The 21,447-nt window shown below is 34.8% G+C and overlaps 1 protein-coding gene across 1 annotated transcript; it reads right to left on the bottom strand.

The window, feature by feature from the left end:
* Positions 1–462: 462 nt before the first annotated feature.
* LOC116894613 (vomeronasal type-2 receptor 116-like) lies at positions 463–14,005 on the bottom strand. Its single transcript, XM_032896327.1, is given in 6 exon segments — positions 463–1,382; positions 3,046–3,169; positions 9,893–10,120; positions 11,416–12,228; positions 12,588–12,879; positions 13,788–14,005. Coding segments are annotated over 6 exon segments (2,574 nt in total). The 5' UTR covers positions 13,985–14,005.
* Between the last annotated feature and the right edge of the window lie 7,442 nt (positions 14,006–21,447).

Here is a 21,447-nt window from a genome sequence, read left to right on the forward strand (position 1 = left end):
TGTGATTATGGGAAAAATAGCTTCAGTTAATTATAGTGCCCAGAAGAGAACATCTATTCCATTGTAGCAATTAGTACAGGTGTTTGGTAAGATCTGTCGGTTGGACTAAGTATTGAATCAGTCCCCCTGTAAGAGCAGGCCATAATTATGAATGCAAGGACAACAATTCATCTTTGGAAATATTCTAACAACCTGTTGGTAAAAATATTCCTTTTCCCTCTGTGCTCCTAGAATAACTCTTCTAACTATTATATAGCATCAGGAATTCATTATCTCCAGTTAAAGAGGAAGACTGTTTTAAACATTGTAGAAGATTGTAGGAGACAATAGGAATGTCAGTAAACATGGTATTTCTAGGCAATATAGTCACAGGAAACAGTGAGAGCCATTCCAAACACAGATAGGTATGGCAATATAATCCAATATTTGGTGATTATGAACCAAGTATATATTTTTAAGAATTTATGAAATATGAACATGGGAAGATGATTTCACCCTGACCATTTGAAGAGAATTTTGTTCTGGTCTGAACAATACTGTGTAACATTTGGGAACAAAGATGCATCCCAGCATCCCTGCACTGGAGGCCAAAGTGGAGAATATCTCCACCGCCACCATCATCTTGCCTTTGGTGCTATGGTAAACAGGAATGAAAGTGACCCAGACACTGCAGAACACCAGCATGCTGAATGTTATGGATTTGGCTTCATTGAAAGCACCAGGAAGATTTCTGGAAAAGAAAGCCAGAGTGAAGCTCCCAAAGGCCAGGGTACCCAAGTATCCCAATACACAGTAAAAGGCAGTGACTGAACCCTTATGACAAACAATGATTATATGGCCATGCTCAGATTGTGCATCAATATCAACAGATGGAGGAGAAGCTCCCAACCAGACTGCACATAAAATGACTTGAATGAGAGTACAGACGAGAATGATGTAGTTAGAAGCCCCTGAAACAAGAATGTACTTCATCATTCTTTGTGAGGCTGTGATTTCGAATGCTAGAACGACAGTAATTGTTTTGGCCAACACAGTGGAAACAGAAACAGTGAATACCACTGCAAATGTGATTTGTTGCAGGATGCAAGTGGCAGAGTTTGGATGGCCAATGAAGAGCAAGGGGCAGAGGAAACAAAAGATGAGTGAGAAGAGCAAGATGTAGGTGAGAGTGCAGTTATTGGCCTTGATAATAGGAGTGCTGTGATGCTTCATAAAAACTCCAAGAACCACGGTTGTGAATGCAGAGAAGCACAACGAGATTAAGGAAATTGCCATTCCCAGGGGTTCTTCATAGCTGAGAAATACAACAGCTTTGGGAATACAGTGACTCTGCTCTGTGTTTGCATATTGGTCCTCTTGACATCAGGCTCACAAATCAATATCTAATAGAGAAATGAAGGTATTGTTAGTTCAACTTCAGCAATTTGACTGACAGGATATTTCACTTAAGCATATAGAAGATGTCTTGCCCTGTATGAGTCTAGTTGCTGAGAATGCATTGAATGTCACTGCTACATGAAATAATGGAATCTATTTTGTAATGGATTTAATCATCGTTATGGAAATGAAAGTAACAAATATTTTTGTCTATTTTACAGTATTGTTGTGATCTTTTATCATGGGTGTTTATATTTATTAGTGTCTTTGCATGTAAAAGTAAGAGAAGTTCTCATTAACATGATAATAATTGTGTTTATATAGGGGAAGCATGACAGTGAGAGTGAGACCAGAAATTTATATGAATATAACATTGGTGTTTGTCCATGCAAAACTAAAAGAAATTCATAATTTATCCAATTATGCAGTAGTAACACCACATTCCTAAACCTTTTCATAAAAAGAAGGCAGCCTATTACTGAAGGTACAAATGTCTGTAATTTCCAGCATTGTATTTGCAGGAACCTGATAGCCATGCCACTGAGTCATTGAATGATTGCAATAAGAGATAATGTACTTCCTAGTGTAGAAGTCTTTTACATGGAACAATGCATTTGTGGAGATCCATTATCAATTTATTTTATAAGAGAATACAAATTAAGCTTGCTTTTGAGCAGAATGTGTTGGACTTCGAGAATACTCGAGTTTGCTTCATAGCACCAAGGTTACCTATCTCCAAACAGTGTTGTTGAATTTCTTATGTATATGCCTAATGTGGAAGTGCATGAATATTACAAAGCAACAGGTAGGAAGTTGGTTACCTCCTACAATTTGATGGGATCTGGAGGTAAACCTATACCATCATGCTTAGTGGGAAAGGATTTAACTGCTAAGCCATCTTACTGACAAATAAATGTCCCTATGAGATGTCACTTTAATTATATAGGTTCATACAAAATAGACCAGAATAACAACATGCTTGTCATTTGTCTTTATTTTGTCTTGACTAAATAGTTATTTGATTAACTTGGGCTATGGTAGTGTCAATGCCATTTGAAATCTGTGGCTAATTCCTTTCAGATCAAAACAATTTTAATGTGTTTTATTGTGGAAAATTTTAACTAAACAATATGCATAATTAATATTATGAATATGAATAGAGGAAGGAAATACTAAGTTGAATATATAATAATTTGCCGTCTTCATTCATCTTAAAGAGAACATGGATTATTTTTTTAACCATAGTCACATGGTTAACTTTGTCTTCCTTGTGCTTCAGTACATGTAATGTGTGCATAGAGTTATGTAAGGGAACATAGATCAAGGCAACATAAAGAATACTTTAAAGATTCATGATCTATATATGTTTTTGAGAACATTAAACATTAGAAAATATCTTGTCTAGAGTACACTGGCACTGAAGTTTTCTTCTCACAACTATTCAGTTGATAATATGCCATCTACTATAACTTTTAAAGGAGGCAAAATATAGAACAATATCTACTTTTATCTTAATAAGGACATTTTAAATTATTTTATTCCTATGATGACTAACTAGGGAACAAGACATATTTTATTTTAACTTCCACTTTAGACCACTTAAGCATTCCAATATAGAAACAAGATGATGATCTGTTTGAAGAACTTATTCCAGCAGGAAATACTCACTTGTCTCATTAGAAATCTCATTTTCTGGGCAGGGTTTGCAATGAAAACAGCATGTTGCCATTCCATCCTTCCCAAATTTTCTATATCCAGAACCACAATCAGCACTACATACAGAAGTTGGCATCTAGTGAAAAGTACACATATGCTGCTAACAGAAATTTTGCTTACTGCTTCTATAATTATACTACATTAGCATGTGATGTTAATGAACTAATTTTATATATACCAACTGATTACCAGACTTTACTTAGTGCATTGTATGATGACAGACATCAATATATGGAAAAAATTGAGGAGAAGTTGAATTGTTTCCCAACTCCTTGAAATTCATGAGCAAAAGCTGCTAGTGTCCTGTGTGCAAACACTACAGAGATTTCAAGGTTGTTATTCTAGTTAATTTCTCTCCCCTAAACACATAACACAATATAAAGATATAGAGAATCCTAATTAAAAAATTTTCTCCATCACTTTAGCCTGTCATCAAATATGTGAGGCATATATTAAATTGTTAATTGATGTAGGAGTGCTCAGCCTATTGGGAACAATGTTGTCTCTAGCCAGTGGAATATTAGAAATCATGCAGAACAAGCCAGTATGCAGATTTCAATGAGTTTCCATTGCATTATCCAGATCCATGTCTTTTCTTTTCTTGAGTGTAATCCATGAGCCAAATTGACCTTTCCTCCTCACTTTGCATACAGTTACTATATAATAGCAGCAACATAGTAGCAAATTAGGAGTAAAGGACATATAAAACAGGAAACAAGGCCTCAAATAAGGCATCACATAGAGCCTACAAAGAGTGTGAAAAACTGAGGAAGATTTAGATTTCTTGAAGTTAATTCAAGTATTTCTTACATTAAGAAAATCTTGGTTTTACAATGAATCTCATGATGGGTATCTATATTCTGCATTGGAATTTTGCTGATATCTTCATTCTGAATTTCCATCCTTTATTTCTTAGTTTCCTATTTTCATCACAGAGTTGAATATCTACAGATTCAACTCATGTTCTCTAGAAATCTGGTTAACCACAACTCTTCCTTTTTTGTGTGAAAAAAAGTCTCCCTTTATAGTATTAGTAGTTCTCATCTTCCTTTATAGATCAAAGCACAAGATTTTTCTTCTTCTTACTGGTAGTATTTTTCATTATTCATTTTCTCACTTACTAAGATTCTAAGACATATTTAGGATGAGTTCAGAACATGCATTTCCTTGTCCAAATTCTGTTCATTTCACTTAAGGCAGATTATCCATTTCAGCCCAGGTTAGAAAAGAGTCACTGCGAAAGTCTGACTAGCCACAATTGCTTAGAGATTCTCCTCACACATAATTCAAAGAATGCAGATTAAAGGCATGTACCACTACAAAACTTGGCCTCATTTCTGATTTTAATGGAAATTATATGATACTCCTGTTCATGTAATACAATTTGACATAGACAACTTCATTATTGCATCACGTGTTCTAGTAGATTGCCAGATACTTGTTTTTTTTTTAAATTCTGAAATGATACTAGACTGCATTAAGAGCATTTTCTGCATGTTTTTGTGTAAAATATAATTTTATCCTTTAGTTTATTTGTGTGATGATTTAGACTTAACTGATATGCACATGATTAGCCATGCTTACAATCATGGAATGAAGTTATTTGAGCATAGGGACTAGTATTTTAGCTCTGTTCTTTACGTCTAATGGTAAATGACGTAGATGTTTAGTCAAGAATTTTTTCAGGCATGTTGATCAATGATCAATGAGGTAGTAATCTATTTATATTTCTTCTGTTCAACTTTATTATGTTACTTCCCTTCATCCCATTTTTATATGTGTGCTCCTTTCATGTGAATAAAGGATATTTTAACATTCCTCAGGCAGGCCACAAAGGAATGTCCATTTTATGTTAATCATTTTATATGTTTCCATTTCAAATGTTATACCCCTTCCTGGTCTCCTCTCTACCAAGCCTGCTTTCCTTTCCCCTCCCCTTGCCCTCTAAGAGAGTACTCTTCCATTTACACTTCCACTTCAAACTTCTTGTATCTACCTTCTCTGGGGCATCAAGTCTCCACAGGACAAAGGGATAAAAATGTCAACCATTAATAAACCAATAATTCCCCCAATGGCCATATTTATGTAAGTGTCCTATGCTGTTATTTAGCCATGGTGCTGTTTAGGTCATTACTACTACCAGGTCCATATCCTGGCCCCTGGTTCTGTGGCACCCAGCATCTTTGCTGATATCTGTGGTTTGTTTTCTTACCAACATTTCTACAGATATATGTGGTTGCTGCTGTCACAAGGTGAAATGTCTAGGCTGGATGTTCTGCAGCCAATGCCCATGACCTGTGATAACACCAAAGGCCATGTGGATGTCCAAGCTGCTTAAGTCATGCTGTCTCCTGGAGCCATAGTGATCTGAGTAAGCTTCACAGCTACAAGAGACAAGTGGAATGACAGGATCCATGCTGCTCCATATGGCCACTTCTCGATCCATTGTCCTATTGCATCATTCCATGTCTATGTTAATATCCATGGCCTATATTATGACGGTGAAGATGGGAATTTTCATGTTCTGGATTGCAGTGTGAAATGATGATGGTGTACATGGGGTGTGCTGACTCTTGAGGACCTTGACAGTGTCTGTGGCCTAGCTGCATTTAGGCCCAAGGTTTCTGTCACTGCTAACACTATAAAAAATGTAGAACACCATTATTTTTTCTTCTGATGTTGTAAAAAGGCTAGGCAACTACTTTTGCAGTAAATTGAATGATTATATATTCATAAATGTGAGCAAGGTACAGGAAAGTTTTAGGTAGCAAATCCTACTGTCATCCCCACCCAGACACTTCCCCCACCATCCAAGGAAAAGAAGCAACTTAAGCAGGAAGTAAATCCAAAAGAAGGCTTAAAATATATGATAAAGAACCCGATGTTAGTTAATCACAATTGAGGACTTCTGGAGAGCCTTTGGGAGGGAACAAATACATTCTATTTATAAAGCAGGAACCGAGAGTCTTGCCATGTTCCAATGAGTACAAAAATGACAGAATGTGGACATTTTCATTTTAATTTTTATAAAAGATGCTCTAATGCAGAGGCAGATATGGAAGTAATGGGAACTGGGTATTATGTGAAATTCCCAAGGAATCAATAAAAATATTATGTTAAAAATTAACCAAACTCATTGTGTTTTTTGATTAGAGAAAATGACCATTAATGCTCAATTATTACTAAAATTATTTGTTAATTATTGTTCAGTTGTTACATTAATATTTGATACATTTTTAACAGACATTTTTCTGTCAGGCATTTGAGTGTTGTTTATATGTTATTTTGAACTCTTATGCTCATCTTACTTTTTTAAAAGATGTATTTACTTTATATATGTGAGTACAGTGTCACTATCCTCTGGCACACCAGAAGAGGGCATCAGACCCCATTACAGATGGCTGTGAAACATCATTTGGTGGCTGGGAATTGAACTCAGGACTTTTGGAAGAACAGTCAGTGTTCTTAACCTCTGAGGCATCTTTCCATCCCTCATATTACTTTTAAATATGATGGAGTTCTTTTAATGTCCTTAATTGTGTTCATGCTGAATATTTTTCTGTCTCCTTTTATTATAAGAAATAAACTTTCTGGATATTGTAATTAGATTGGCAATTATATCTTTTAATTTTTGAAAGACAAAATTTTATTCTCATCATTTAAAAATGTCTGTTGCAGGCTAAAATTGCCAAACATATAAAGTCCATGTAAAAAAGGTGGCAAAATATGGAACCAATATATTCACCTGAGAAGGGAAAATAGAATAGACACCATTGGTTAATGTGGTTATGCACTGAATGGAGTTGGGTGGGATGAGAATATAATGGGACGACAGGGGAGAATGGATTACAGAATATTTGGAGATACAATTTCTATGGAGTGGCATGTCTGAGTGAAATTAGAGAGCTAAGGCTGTAGAAAATCCCAGAAATCTATGAGGGTGACTTTAGCTAAGTCTCCTAGTAAAGCATGAGAGTTTGCCTCATGAACCTGGCAAATTTTCCAGGGTAGGGATTGAGACAACATGCCATCTCCAAAACTTTTGATCTAAATTTGTCTTACCTAAAGATATGTGTGAGGAAAATGGAGCAGAGGATGAGTGGGTAAATAACCAATGAGTGGTTTAGCTTGAATAACATCCCATGAAAGGAATCTTACCCCTGATGCTGGCTATAATATTCTGTTACACTTGAAGGCAAGAGCCTAATAGATCCATGATATGAAAGGCATCACTCAGATATTAAAGGAAGCAGATGCGGAGATCCACACCCAAACAATAGGTTAAACATGTGGAATCCTGAACAGGAGGGAAAAGAAGAATTTTAGGAGCAAGAGAGATAAAGGAAACCCAAGAAAGCCTACAGAATCAACTAACTTTCAGACATAAGCTCTCAGAGTGACTGAACCATCTACTATGAATAATGCATGGGGCTGACCTAGGCATTCTAAACGTTTAACCATTCTGCAGATTTGTCTTTATGTGGGACTCCTAAGAGCAATATGAGGTCTGCATTTTATTCTGTGCCTTTCTTTTGTGACAGTTTGTCCTACTGGGCTGCCTCTACTGATCCCAACAAGAGAATATGAATCTGTGCCTAGTTGTTGGGCAACAAGATATGCCAAAGCATGTTGATATCTGGAGAGTAGAATCTACCCTTTTCTGAATAATGATGGAGTAGTGAATGAGAGTGAGGTGAAATGTAGGAGAAAGAATAGAAGAGAAGGGTAAGTAAATGGTTATCAGTAAGTAAAGTTAAAGAATGAAAAAATTAACTAAGTACATTTAAAAATGGGTGAAGCTAGTGGAACCTGCTGTCATCCAGAGATGGACTTTATAGGAATGAGGGTTCTCACCTTCAGCTTTCATATCTGCTCCTTGTCCCACTATAAATTTTAAGTAAAATTTGTCAAGGACTATAACATTTCAAAAGCTGAGTATTTCCTTTTCAAATTGCTGTTTATATGCTTCTAGCAGACAGATGTCTACCTTTTTCACATCATTTTGGATATGTACTGCTGCAATATAATGGACATACTCTTGATACCTAGAATACCTTCTTTTGCGTGTTCCTGGTGGTTTAAATTTGATCTTTTAATCATACTTATTCACCTCTTACTTTTACTTTTCCTTGTTTTTTTATCTGTGTCATAGTTTGAATTTTCTACTTTTTATGCCTCTACCTTCATGTCCTGCCTATTTTGTCCTCAAACTGGAGCATGCCTTTTATTAGAGTATTCACTAAGATATTCTTTAGGTTTATTATGTTTATATATTAGTTTCAAATTCTTTCATCATTTTGTAACTTACTGGAATCCCTTTTTCATATCCTCTCTCAGTGTCTCATTGTATCAAAGTTTTCTCAATTTCATTGTATCCTCCCAGAGATGATTACTGCCTTCTTTGATATTTTTTACTATTTTTATAATAATTGTTTGATTCCTAGTTTACTGAATCACAGAACATATCTTTCATTTAAATCTATAATTCTAATGTTTGGAATATTTCCTTCATGATTCACATTTTATATTAGACTCCACATTGGCATTAGATTATATATGAGTAGAACACAGTTAACATTTTTATAAGTCTATATTCTTCCAGTTAACAGTATATAAGATTCATGTGAAGCCTGAATAGAACAAACAGGAGATTTCAATGTTATCCTCTAAATGGATATATAGTTCTGCAAGTATACTTTTAGCTCTTATATTCTTTTCCCTAAGATTAGCACTCTTAATCATATTGTCGAAGAACAGTAATTTTAAATTTCATACCATCTGAGCAACATGAGATTTTATTACAAATGAAACAGGGCAGTTTGAATATGACACATGAAAGCTAATCACATCAGCATTCCTACCTATATTATACCTAGAATGCATATGGATATTTAATTTTAAAAATTCCTCAACTGCAAATTTTTATTACTAACAATTGCTCTCCATATAGAGAAGGCAACTAAGTACAGACTTCTTTGTTTGAATAAAATATGCAAAAATCAATGGGGTGAGACAAGTTTCCTTTACTAAGTATTATCTTTTACAAGGTATGATTCACGGCTGGAGCCACAGCTAAATTCTCAAGAACAATTGTTATTCATGAAGAGGACCCATGTTTGATTTCTAGCATCCGTTAAGTGGCATGAACCTCTTGAAAATGCTCTGAGATTTGAATAAATCTTCAGCTATCCACATATACTGCACGTGCAGGTGTTGCACATGTATACATGCATAAAACACTCTCATACCAGCATTAATAAGGAACTGAAAAATCCAGAGTGTTGTTCATAGGGTATGTAAATTTTTCATAAAAGGTTAATGTCTGGTTAGCAAGAGGTTTTGGAAATTTAGAATTAGTTATTAAACAGGTTTGAAAATTCCATTATAAAAACTAGTAACTTGGTTATGATGAATTTACTCTGTCCTTACAAAGAGCCAGAGTCTTTAAACATCCATTGAAATGGTTTATCATCAGATTGGATATCGCTCTGTAGTAGCAATAATGGGATTAATAGAATATTGCTTACTATACTGGAAATAATATCAAACTATTTTCTGAAATAGTTAATATTAAAGGAATGAAACAGGTTCTGATATAATGCAAATGTAATCTATGCCTATTGAAGAATTCTCAATGAATTCCAAAAAGTCATCTTAAACATGAAAATATGAGCATAATATAGGATTCTAGAAATTAGTCTCTCACATGACAATAAATTTCTTCTCACCAGTTTTATGAAAGTTTGGATGCATGCACTTGATAGTGTAATTTAAATTAATACAATTAGGCTGAACCCACCTGTGCATTTCCTCCAGCCCACTCTGTTATCTCTTCCGAAAAATGTATCTGTTGACCATTTGGAAAATATGGACTAAACATTCCTATTTTAACTTTAAGTTCAAGGCCCTGTGGGGAATTCCAAACATAGAAAATATCATACACTTCCTGCAGTTTGTTTCTTCGGTTCATATTCACTCTGTCCCCAACAGGATTAGTGAATGGGTTCTTCCTCAGAAAGGAACACAGCTGAAAGACAGGCACCACACTATAGATTGTATTCTCTTCCTTAAAGTAAGAAAATATTTTCTTATTTCATCTTAAAGGCAGTTATATTGACAACATGTAGGTGAAATGTCTCAGTGAAAGTAAAGAGATGTGCAAAATTATGATGTTATTTAATTCTATAAGAGTAGATTAACTCTCAAGCACAAACATGCCTGCAGACAGCAAAATATGTTTGTAATATAAAACATACACATGCAAAAAAAAAGACTTGCATCCATATAGAGGTTCACACATAATAGAAAAACATATTTATTTACGCAAACATACACATACATGCCCAAACACACATGAAAATATAGATGTACACAGAGACAGACTATGTAGAAAAAACCTCGAACAGACACAGGTACACAAAAAACACATACACATGTATACACACACAGAAATACATGCATAGGAGAATAATTATGGGTAGACATATATATGTACTGATCTCTATATAGAAAGACACTGACAGATAAATTGATGATATTGTATGTAGACAAACAAGCAAAAATGAAAAAAAAACATACACAAAAGCACCCAAAACATAGAGGCTCCTGCAGATACATGCATTGATAATTATATACAGGAATATACATAGTGACAAAATTCATCATACAGAAAGAACTGGAAATAGACACCTTATTTTCATGACATAGGCAGATTGGCAAAAATATCTATAAAAACCCTTCTATTTCTACCTCCTTCTATATTTCTCTATCTAAATATCTAGATGTAGTCATAGATATAGATATATACACTGATATACAGAAACACAGAAACATAAATATACAGTAAGAAATACACATTAACATACACTCCAACACATGAATGTATTGTACTGAATTCTAGCACTATTTTCTGTGTGCATATTCTCAGTGCACTAACTGATTCCACAAGCCTAGAGTCAGAAGAGTGTGAGCTGGGATCTTTAGTTAAAACAATCCACTACAATGATAATAACATACGTAAGAATTAATAAACAAGGACTCATCATTGATTGGACTCCTGTGGATGGACTAAATATATTTTCAGTATTAAAACATGTATGATGATACTCAGTTAATATGTAATAAAATCACAGGTCTACACTGATGCATAATGCCTTCTACTCTATTCTCTTAACATTAGAGTTTTATACTAATATCACGATTTACTTAGTAAAAATTCTTTGATTTTGGAAAATATTTAGCACAATCATTTTGGGCAATTTACAGTCTCATAAAACTATGATAGTGATAATACAAAACATCATCTAACAGTAGAAATATTACCTTCTTGCAGCTATAACTATAATTTTTGCCATTGTCCTGGGTCATATTATCAAACTTTTGAAAAGTCATCTCATGGAGTGCATGGGCAAAAGCGTACACAGCATTGTATATGTCATAACTCCCTTCAATAAAGGCCATGTCAAAAGTGTGTACCATTAGCCATTCCAGTGAGTGATTGGAAGAGCAGTTCTTCAGTGTCTTACATTTGGATGCTGAGACTTCACAGTTAAGATGCATCCATTCCAGCTTTACCAGAAATTCATCCGAGTATTTGACAGGGTTTAATGTCTGGACAAAATTTTTAAACCCAGAAATCTCACCATGGTGGTGTCCAAAAGCAAAAGTCCCATATCCGTTACCAAATGTGAAGTCTTTCATACTAGGAGTGACATCCCACTGTGAGGTGGTGATCCATATTCTCTGTATACCTAGAGATTCCCACATTCTAAAGCTCACAGCTAATGTAGTGTCTGTGTCGCTATAAATGATAACAACATTTGCGGATGATGTCATGATTTGGCTGTAATACACTTCAGCTCTTGACATGTATGAATTCATATTGACTGGAAGAATGTTGACAAAGGCAAAGCAGACTGTATTTTTTTCCATCTCTCTTCTCAAAAAGCAGAGAAATTGAATGCCTTGATCATTGTCTAAGATGACAAACCCTACCCAGTTCCAACTGAAATGAATTATGAAGGAGACCAAGGCAAGGGCTAGAGATGTATCATCAGAGGCCATCTGATATAGATAGGGAAAATTTTCATCATCACTCAAGACAGGATGAAAGGGTCCATAAGTAAGATGAAGGAACTAAAACACAGGAAGCAGTATGAGATACAATGTATTCCTAAGAACTTATAAACACATTTTTCTGCACAATTCTAGAAATCAAAGCTAGCTATTATTTCCCCCTCATCTCTTTTTCATATAAGGTGATCTGGAAGCACTATCAAGCTTGTGAATAATCCGTTTGAACTACAGAATTTTGCCCAGGCCTAGTAAAATCATGCTGGCACAAACAGATATATTATTTCATGATTGAATTCCCAACCTTCCCTCAATACACACAAACACACACACATACATACACATACACACACACACACACACACACACACACACACACACACACACAAGAACAAAACAACCCAAACCTTACCTTACCTTACCTGCTGAAATATGAAATTGTTTAGGATTATGTGAAGTGTCACAGTTGTTGCCCAATTTAGTCTTGTAATTGCCATTACACACTTGGAGAATTCTTTACAGACATAATTAGGGAGAATATCATGATTTTGTAATCCCATAGAAATGAGACTGTTTAACTCAGATTCCCAATCACAAGAATATTCTGAGAATTTAAATATTAGAGAAATATTTGGCAAAATATCAGGATTCCTGTTGATTTCACTAATGGAAAAAGCCAAAGCCAGAGCATACTTGTGGTTTTCAGTATGTGTTCTGTAAAAGGTTAGGGTGTTTATAATGGAGAGCAATTTATAGATATCATTTGAAGTCAATAAAAGGACAGTCCTGCATTGGATTGCATTGTCCTCACCCCATAAATATTAATATGTGTAATGTGGTTAATATGACAAATGAAACTGGAAGTTCATAAATCCTTGAAATGTTCATGAAATATCATCCTTCATGATTGATGTTATCACTATTAGTAATAATATCACTTTTCAAATGGAATGCACCATATCCTTCAGCATCCATATATTGCTTCCTTACTCTAAATAGAGAATAAATACTGGACTTTGTAAGACCTTAAATCCAGTGAATTTGTAAAGATCAAAATATGAAGTTAGTGGTTGAAAGATCTCTTAGTAAAATTTTTGATACAACATAAACAGGGACCACATCTAGGAAATGTATGAAAGTATGTGAATGTTTATATGAATGCTCTACAGAGCTAGGTGTGTCACCAACATTAGTGACAATAGCACATGCACTTGAAACTACACTGTGATGGAAAGCTTATAAGCAGACTCTATGGCCATTTGCCTAAATGCACCAAGGATAAAGTCATAGAAAATATATGGGGATTCTTTTGATGAGATACCATTGACTACTATGATATGGAAACTGTCTAGGAGAGGGATGAATGTGATAGATAAATATTCACATTTGTTGTATTGCTCAGTTTGCATCTCTATATGTGTGAAGCTGATGATACTGTTTCAAATTAAAGTTGTAATAATAACATTAAGTTTCTAATAGAATTTGGAATTATTTCTTGTTTTGCAGGTAAAAAACAGAGTACAAAATACTCATAGCTTTGCCTTGCTCCTCATCCTCAGTAATTTTGACAATTGTTGATGATGACCTTTCATCATCAGTAATGAAAACACAAAACAACTTACTGTATATTCGAAATGTGACTGAAATATTCATTCTCCAATTGCTGTTTTACTGCATGCATCAAGAAAGCACATCCTATTCCCATGTTTCCATTCTTTTCTTCTTTCTGCTTCATTCTCCAAAAGCATCTGGGATAAATAAAATCAGCCACAAGAAGTGGAATGTTCAGGAGCAAGAAGAGTAAAATTATGGTAAACATATTTTTCGTGCTCTGAGCCTGGTAAATTTGGTTGTAAAGTGCCAAACAGATCAGCAAAGCAAACAGTTACCAAAGTATCCCCGTGTACTATTATCACTGTGGCTGAGGAAGATGCTGCATATGTATTCATGTTTCCTTTTTTAGAGCAGTTTCTTCACCCCTAGAGGAATCATTGACTCTCTCTCCTGAGAAGCTTCATCTCATGTGCACAGTGCATGTGATAAACATGGTTGATAAATACAGATGAGGATGGTACAGGTAGGTCAATGACATCACTTATGTTTGTGAAAATTAAGGTCCCTAGAAAGATTCTACTTTGTGAAAATTCGGTCTCACAACTGCCTCAAAATCTGTTTATATGAACACATTAAATAATTAAATAATATCAATGAATTTTATTAGTTGATTCACTGTGAGACAAGCATTAATGGTTTAGAAAGGACTCAAAATCTGAGGTCACGGCCCTTGTGTCACAAATCCCCAAATAGGAAAAAGTACGATCATGTTTGGAGCTTTGGTATCCACTGAGAATGTAGTATGGACAATGTTATAACAGTGACATGTATAGAATATTTAAACAAACTCGGTCTTCAGGATTAAAAATTATGAAAAATGCATAAATGCTTTGAATATTGCTGTATTCACATATTATCCAGGTCATTATAGAACCACAATTTACTTACATATTATTATTTTTATCAATATGATTATTTATTTTGATTTGTAAATACATTTAGAATATTCTCCTTTATATTTAGAATTTTATTTTCTTCCAATATATAGCATCAAACTTTATATGAATTTGAAATATTTTGTTTATTTGCATTCTATTCAGTGTTCTGCTCTCAGTCCTCTTGCATTTTAAATATTCAACAAGATCCAGAGAAAATACTACATCTGTGTATTCATTTCAAATCTACATAATCCTAGCACTCATATTCCCACAAAATTTTAATGAGAAACTAAACTGAATATTTAAGTTCTAAAACATGATCTTCAAAAGTGACCAACAGTTCTCACAGATCAATATCTTTAGACCTATTTCTCCTAATTTATATTTGATTTTCTACCTTGATTTTGCTAATTTTATATTCCTGTCATTGCAGTGAAGTATTCTTACAATTAGTATCTTAGAAGCAAAGAGTAAGTGGTAAGTGAACCTGTGTATAATGAATAAAATATTATACAATTTTCTTCACTCTTCATCCCATAGGAAGAACAACAATATCAGCCAATCAGAACCCACAGAGTTTCCATGACTAAACCACCAACCAAGAGTGCACATGGAGCGACTCTTGGCTCAAGCTGCATATGTAGCAAAAGATGTCCTTGTCAGACATCAATGGGAGGAGAGGCCCTAGACATCAATGGGAGGAAAGGCTCTTGATCCTGTGAAGGCTTGATGCCCTATGTAGGGCAATTTCATGGCATTGAGTATGCCTGAGTAGGTTGTTAGTTGGAGGGGATTACCCTCATAGAAACTGGGTGAGGGAGGATGTGAAAGGAGGTTTCCAGGGGGATCCTGGAAAGGGGAAAACAATTCAAAACACAAATTAATGAAATGTCCTATAAAAAAACTGAAGAAAAAAGTCACAAGAAAACAAACTTTGAACTTACAATGTTTTCAGAGTTAAACATTATGAAAAATCAAGAAATGCCTTGAATCTTGCTGTATTCAAAATTACCAAGATAATCATAGAACCACATTTTACTTACATACATCTTTTTATTTTAAAAAATATGATGGGTGTTCCTTCTGTGTCTGTTTTAACTTTGCCTCAAAAGGTCTTTTGATATAATTCTCACACCCATTCATACAATGAGTAAAGGTATTAGGGAAATCAGAGATGGCATTTCTTCTGGCTATTATAAATAAGGCCGTTGGAAACATTTTTTTTTCTTTATTCAAGAAAGGTATAGCTGATCCTCAGGCAGTTCAATGTTTTTTAATTTCCAGAATTTACATCTCAAATGTTATTCCCATTTTTCCTGGTTTCCCAGACATAAGCCATTCTCCCATCCAGGGTTGTTTTGATTTTTTCTCTTCTTCTAAAGATGGTATTCCTCTCCTCAGCTGTGAATTGTTTGTTTAGCTCTGAACCCCATTTTTAATATTGCAGTTCAACTTCTTGAGTTCTTTGTAATTTTGGATCAACCACCCCTCTTTTCTCCCACCAACATTTCTCACACTGGGGTCCATCCTAAACCACAGGTCCGAGGGCTTCTCCCTTCCATTGGTGCCCAGCAAAAGGCCTTTCAGATCTCCGACAGTTTGAATGCACTTGGAGCCATCAGTCAGTCCATGTATAGTCTTTGGGTATAATCCCTGGTTAGTTGGCATGGTTGTTCTTATGAGGTTCCAAGCCACTTCAGCTCCTTAAATCCTTTCTCTAATTCCTTCAATGGATTCCCATTCTCAATTCAGTAGTTTGTTGCTAACATTTGCCTCTGTATTTGACGTACTCTGGCTGTGTCTCTCAGGAGAGATCTATATCCAGTTCCTGTCAGACTGTACTTCTCAGATTCTTCATCAATCTTATCTACTCTTGGTAGTTGTATATATATATGGGGCACATGTGTGGCCATTCCTTCAGTCTCTGGTCCAAACTTTGCATCCATATCCCCTCCTATGAATGTTTCTGTTCCCCCTTTAAAGAATAAGTAAAGCCTCCCCACTTTGATCATTCATCTTCTTGAGCTTCATGTGGTTTGTGGATAATATCTTCGGTAATTTGAGCTTTTGTCTAATATCCATTTATCAGTGAGTGCATACAATATGTGTTTTTCTGTGATTGGGTTATCTCAGTCAAGATGATATTTTCTAGTGCATTCCATGTGCCTGTGAATTTCTTGAAGTCATTGTTTTTGACAGCTAAGTAGTATTCCGTTGTGTAGATGTACCACATTTTCTGTATCAATTCCTCTCTTGAAGGCCATCTGGATTCCCTCCAGCATCTGGCTATTATGAATAAAGCTGCTGTGAACATAGTGGAGCATGTTTCCTTGCTGTATGTTGGAGCAAATTTTGGGTATATGCCCAGGAGAGGTAAAGCTGGATACTCAGGTAGTTGAATGTCCAATTTTCTGAGGAACCTCCAGATTGCCTAGCAGAGTGGTTGTACCAGTTTGCAATCCCCAAAACAGTGGTGGAGTGCTCCTCTTTCTCCACATCCTCACCAGCATCTGTTGTCATCTGAGTTTTTTATCTTAGCCATTCTGACTGCTGTGAAGTAGAATCTCGGGTTGTTTTGATATGCATTTCCCTATTGACTAAGGATGTTGAGCATTTCTTTAGGTACTTCTCAGCCATTCAATATTGCTCAGATGAGAATTCTTATTTTAGGTCTGTTTCCTCATTTTCTTAGGGTTATTTGGCTCTCTGCAGTCTAACTTCTTGAATTCTTTATATATTTTGGATGTTAGCCCTGTATCAGAGGTAGGATTGGTAAAGATCTTTTCCTAATCTGTTGGTTGCCGTTTTCTAGTGACAGTGTCCTCTGCATTGCAGAAGCTTTACAGTTTTATGAAGTCTCTTTTGCCAATTCTTGATCTTAGAGCATAAGCCATTGGTGTTTTGCTCAGGAAATCTTCCCTAGTGGCCATGTTATCTAGAATCTTCCTATCTTTTTCTTCTATTAGTTTGAGTGTATCTAGTTTGATGTGGGTGTCCTCGGTCCACTACAACTTTAGTTTTGTACGAGGCAGTAAGAATGGTTCAATTTTTATTTTTCTACATGCTGACCTATACATAAACCAGCACTATTTGTTGAAAATGCTATCTTTTATCCATTGGATGATTTTAGCTCCATTGTTAAAGATCAAGTGATCATAGGTGTGTGTGGGTTCATTTATGGGTTTTCCATTCTATTCCACTGATCTACCTGCCTTTCTCTGTGCCAATACCATACAGTTTTTATCACTATTGCTCTGTAAGACTGCTTGAGGTAAGGAAAAGAGATTCCTCCAGAAATTCTTTTATTGTTGAATATAGTTTTTGCTATCCTGTGGTTTGTTATTCCAAATGAGTCTGCCAATTGCTGTTTCTAACTCTATGAAGACTTGTGTTGGAATTTTGATAGGGATTACAGTGAATCTGTAGATTGCTTTTGGAAAATGATCTTTATTACTATATTAATCCTGAGAATCCATGAGCATGGGAGTTATTCCTGTCATCTTAGATCTTCTTCAATTTCTTCAGAGATTTGACGTTCTTGTCATACAGATCTTTCATTTGCTTGTTTATATCACACTGAGGTATTTTATAATATTTGGGACCATTGTGAAGGGTGTCATTTTCCTAATTTATTTCTCTGTCTGTTTATGCTTTGAGTAGATGAACGCTACTGATTTGTTTGAGTTAATTTTATACCCAGCCACTTCGCTCAAGTTGTATATCAGGCTTAGGAATTCTCTGTTGGAATTTTTGGGGTCACTTAAGGATACTATCATATCATCTGCAAACAGTGGTATTTTTATTTCTTCCTTTCCAATTTGTATCCCTTTTACCTCCTTTCATTGTCTCATCACTCTGTCTAGGGCTTTGAGTATTATATTGAATAAGTAGGAAGTAAGTAGGAAGCCTTGTCTAGTCTCTGATTTTAGTGGGATTTCTTCAAGTTTCTCTCTGTTTAGTTTAATGTAAGCTACTTGTTTGTTGTATATTGCTTTTACTATGTTTAGATATAGGCCATGAGTTCCTCATCTTTCCAGTACTTTTATCATAAAGGGATATTGAATTTTGTCAAATGCTTTTCAGCATCTAATGAAATGCTCCTTTTTTTCTTTAAGTTTGTTTATATAGTGGATTACATAGATGGATTTCCGTATATTAAAAAAATTCCTGCTTCCCTGGGATAAGCGTACTTGATCATGATGAATGTTTGTTTTGATGTGTTCTTGGATTCAATTTGCAAGAATTTTATTGAGTATTTTCGCATCTATATTCATAAAGGAAATTGTTCTGAAGTCCTCTCTCTTTGTTGGGTCTTTGTGTTGTTTAAGTATAAGTATAATTGTGGCTTCATAGAAGAAAACAGGTAATTTTGGGAAGAGGTGCTTAGTCCTGTTAGAACTAGATGTCCCAATGTGGAGGGGGGTTACCCAAGGTATCTTTCCATTGTCTGTGGTAAAGGAGAGTGGTAATGGGAGGAGGAATTTCTAAGGGCCGAACTAAGAGGAGATGAAGAAGTTAGGAATGTGACTAGGATGTAATGTGAATTAAAATAAATTAATAAATTATGGAAAGAAAAGAAAAGAAAAAAATAATTTTTACTTCCATAATATACTTGGATTATGGTTTTGGCTCTATCTAATTCATCCAGCACCTTCCCAATTCCCTTTTTACCTGGATTCACCTAAGTTTTCCCTCTCATTAGAAAACAATTAGTCCTTTGTGGGATACTAGCATATATTAATATAAACTGGACTAAGATAAATAAAAAATTAACTCATAAGAATTAGACAAAAAATGTAAACATTAGGAACAGACTACAGGAAATGTCATGAAAATCAGAGGCTCATATGTTTACAGTACTAGGAATATCATTAAAACTCTAATATTGGAAACAAAATATATGTGCAAAGACCATTTTGGTTAAAATGAGAAAAGAACAATGGTTTACATTAAAAATTGAGAGGTAAGGGGATAGAACTGGAAGGAAATTTGAGACATGGACCTTCAATGTAGTAATTGAGTTCACTTTCTGTTGTCCATATTGTGTTGGGCATGCAGTTTATCTTGATAGTAGTTTGTTTCGTGATGGAGACACGTTTAAAATAAACTAAATTTTTATTGGAAAGTGGTTATTAATTAGAGATTGCTAATGGATTAGGGATGGTGTATGTTTACATTTCTTATTTGAGTGCAAGATGATTCTGGAAGACTGATGTAGGCACTTTATCTTTTGTTTCTATCTTTGTATGTCTATTGTGTGCCACTTCTGTTTATTAAGAAAGGCTTGTTTCTTTGGTGACCTAAATCACCTCTGGTTCTCTGAATGTCTCATCTTCCCTCTCCTTGGCCTGTCCAGAGATATTTTAAGGAGAGATTCCATTCACATTTATAAATCTCACTCTGAGCATGTTATCTGGGTGCTGATGTCCGGATTACTTCCATTCTATAGAAGAAAGATTTTCTGATGATGGCTGGGCAATGAATTGTTTTATAAATATAACATAATGCTATTAAAAGTCATATTACTGTTATTTTTATAAAAGGAATAGCATTTGCTTTCTGGGATACTTGGTCTATCTATTGTTGAATTCAATCTATTTTATAGTTGTTCTATCTTGGTTGAATTCAACCTCATGAAGTGGGTAAACTAAACAATCATATATTGATTGCTTGTTTACTCCTACAGCAAACTCTGTGCAACATGCACCATAGCTGCCTTGTAGACAGGACACCATTGTAGAACAAAGTTTTTTATGTTGCCATTACCATTTCTTCTTTGCTAATATGCACTGTACCTTCCTGCACACAAAACACTGGAAAAATGGGTGAAGGCTCTGATTAGGCCCCATCACAAATACTCCATGTTTATTACGTTCTATATGTGTTTTTAGAAATGATGCAGCACTCTAATTTTGGAAATAGCTTACTATATGAAATATATAGTATACCCCTTTATCAAAACGGTTAATTAGAAGTGGTGCAATCTCTGTAGTAGAAACTTCATTTGTTGACAACTGAGCTGTTGGGATCTCTGTCTTCCTTATTTGGTTATTTCATTTACATCTCTGTCATGGATTTATATAATTGAAAAATCATCCACTCTTTTAAATATGTAGAGTATTCAACTGGCATTTACTTTTAACTTTCTTTCCACACATTCAATTCCCTTTCATTTTTCTCTACCACCTCACCAAATGTTCTTGAAAGTAGTTTTAATTTTTATTTCCATGGTAACTAAGAATGTATAAAATTCCTAAAGATAACACACATTTGCATTTCCTCTTCTCAGAATTCTTAATTTTGTACCATTTACAAATTGTGCTAACTTTGTCGTGCTGTTAAGTTTTTCATTCATTAAACATTATTTATGTCCAGTGTCTATATTACAGTATTTGGCATGGAGCTTTGTCTTTGTATTAGGTATTTTTGAAATCTGTATTAAACTTCAGTATGCTATAATTGTAAAATCTAATTGTAGGTTTTCTAATTCATTGAAATTTTTGTATAGTGTAGTGACAGTTGTAGTCCACTGTGATTATACTCACACAGCATAATTTAACATAACTCTTTCTATATTTCCAGCTTTATTCCTTTTGCTTTCATTATTTGGTCAATCCAGAAGATTATTTTATCCTATTTAAGTTTTTGTTTTTACACTTCTGTTTTTTATTTATACACTTATGAAATTGCCTAAGGATTGTTTTGAATATTAGCAATAGCACAAAAGGCCAGTGTCTAAATCCAGATAGCCCACAATGAGCATTGGCAAAACATTTTGGTTCTCAGGTGT

This window comes from Rattus rattus, chromosome 2, assembly GCF_011064425.1.
Source record: "Rattus rattus isolate New Zealand chromosome 2, Rrattus_CSIRO_v1, whole genome shotgun sequence".
Taxonomy (NCBI): domain Eukaryota; kingdom Metazoa; phylum Chordata; class Mammalia; order Rodentia; family Muridae; genus Rattus; species Rattus rattus.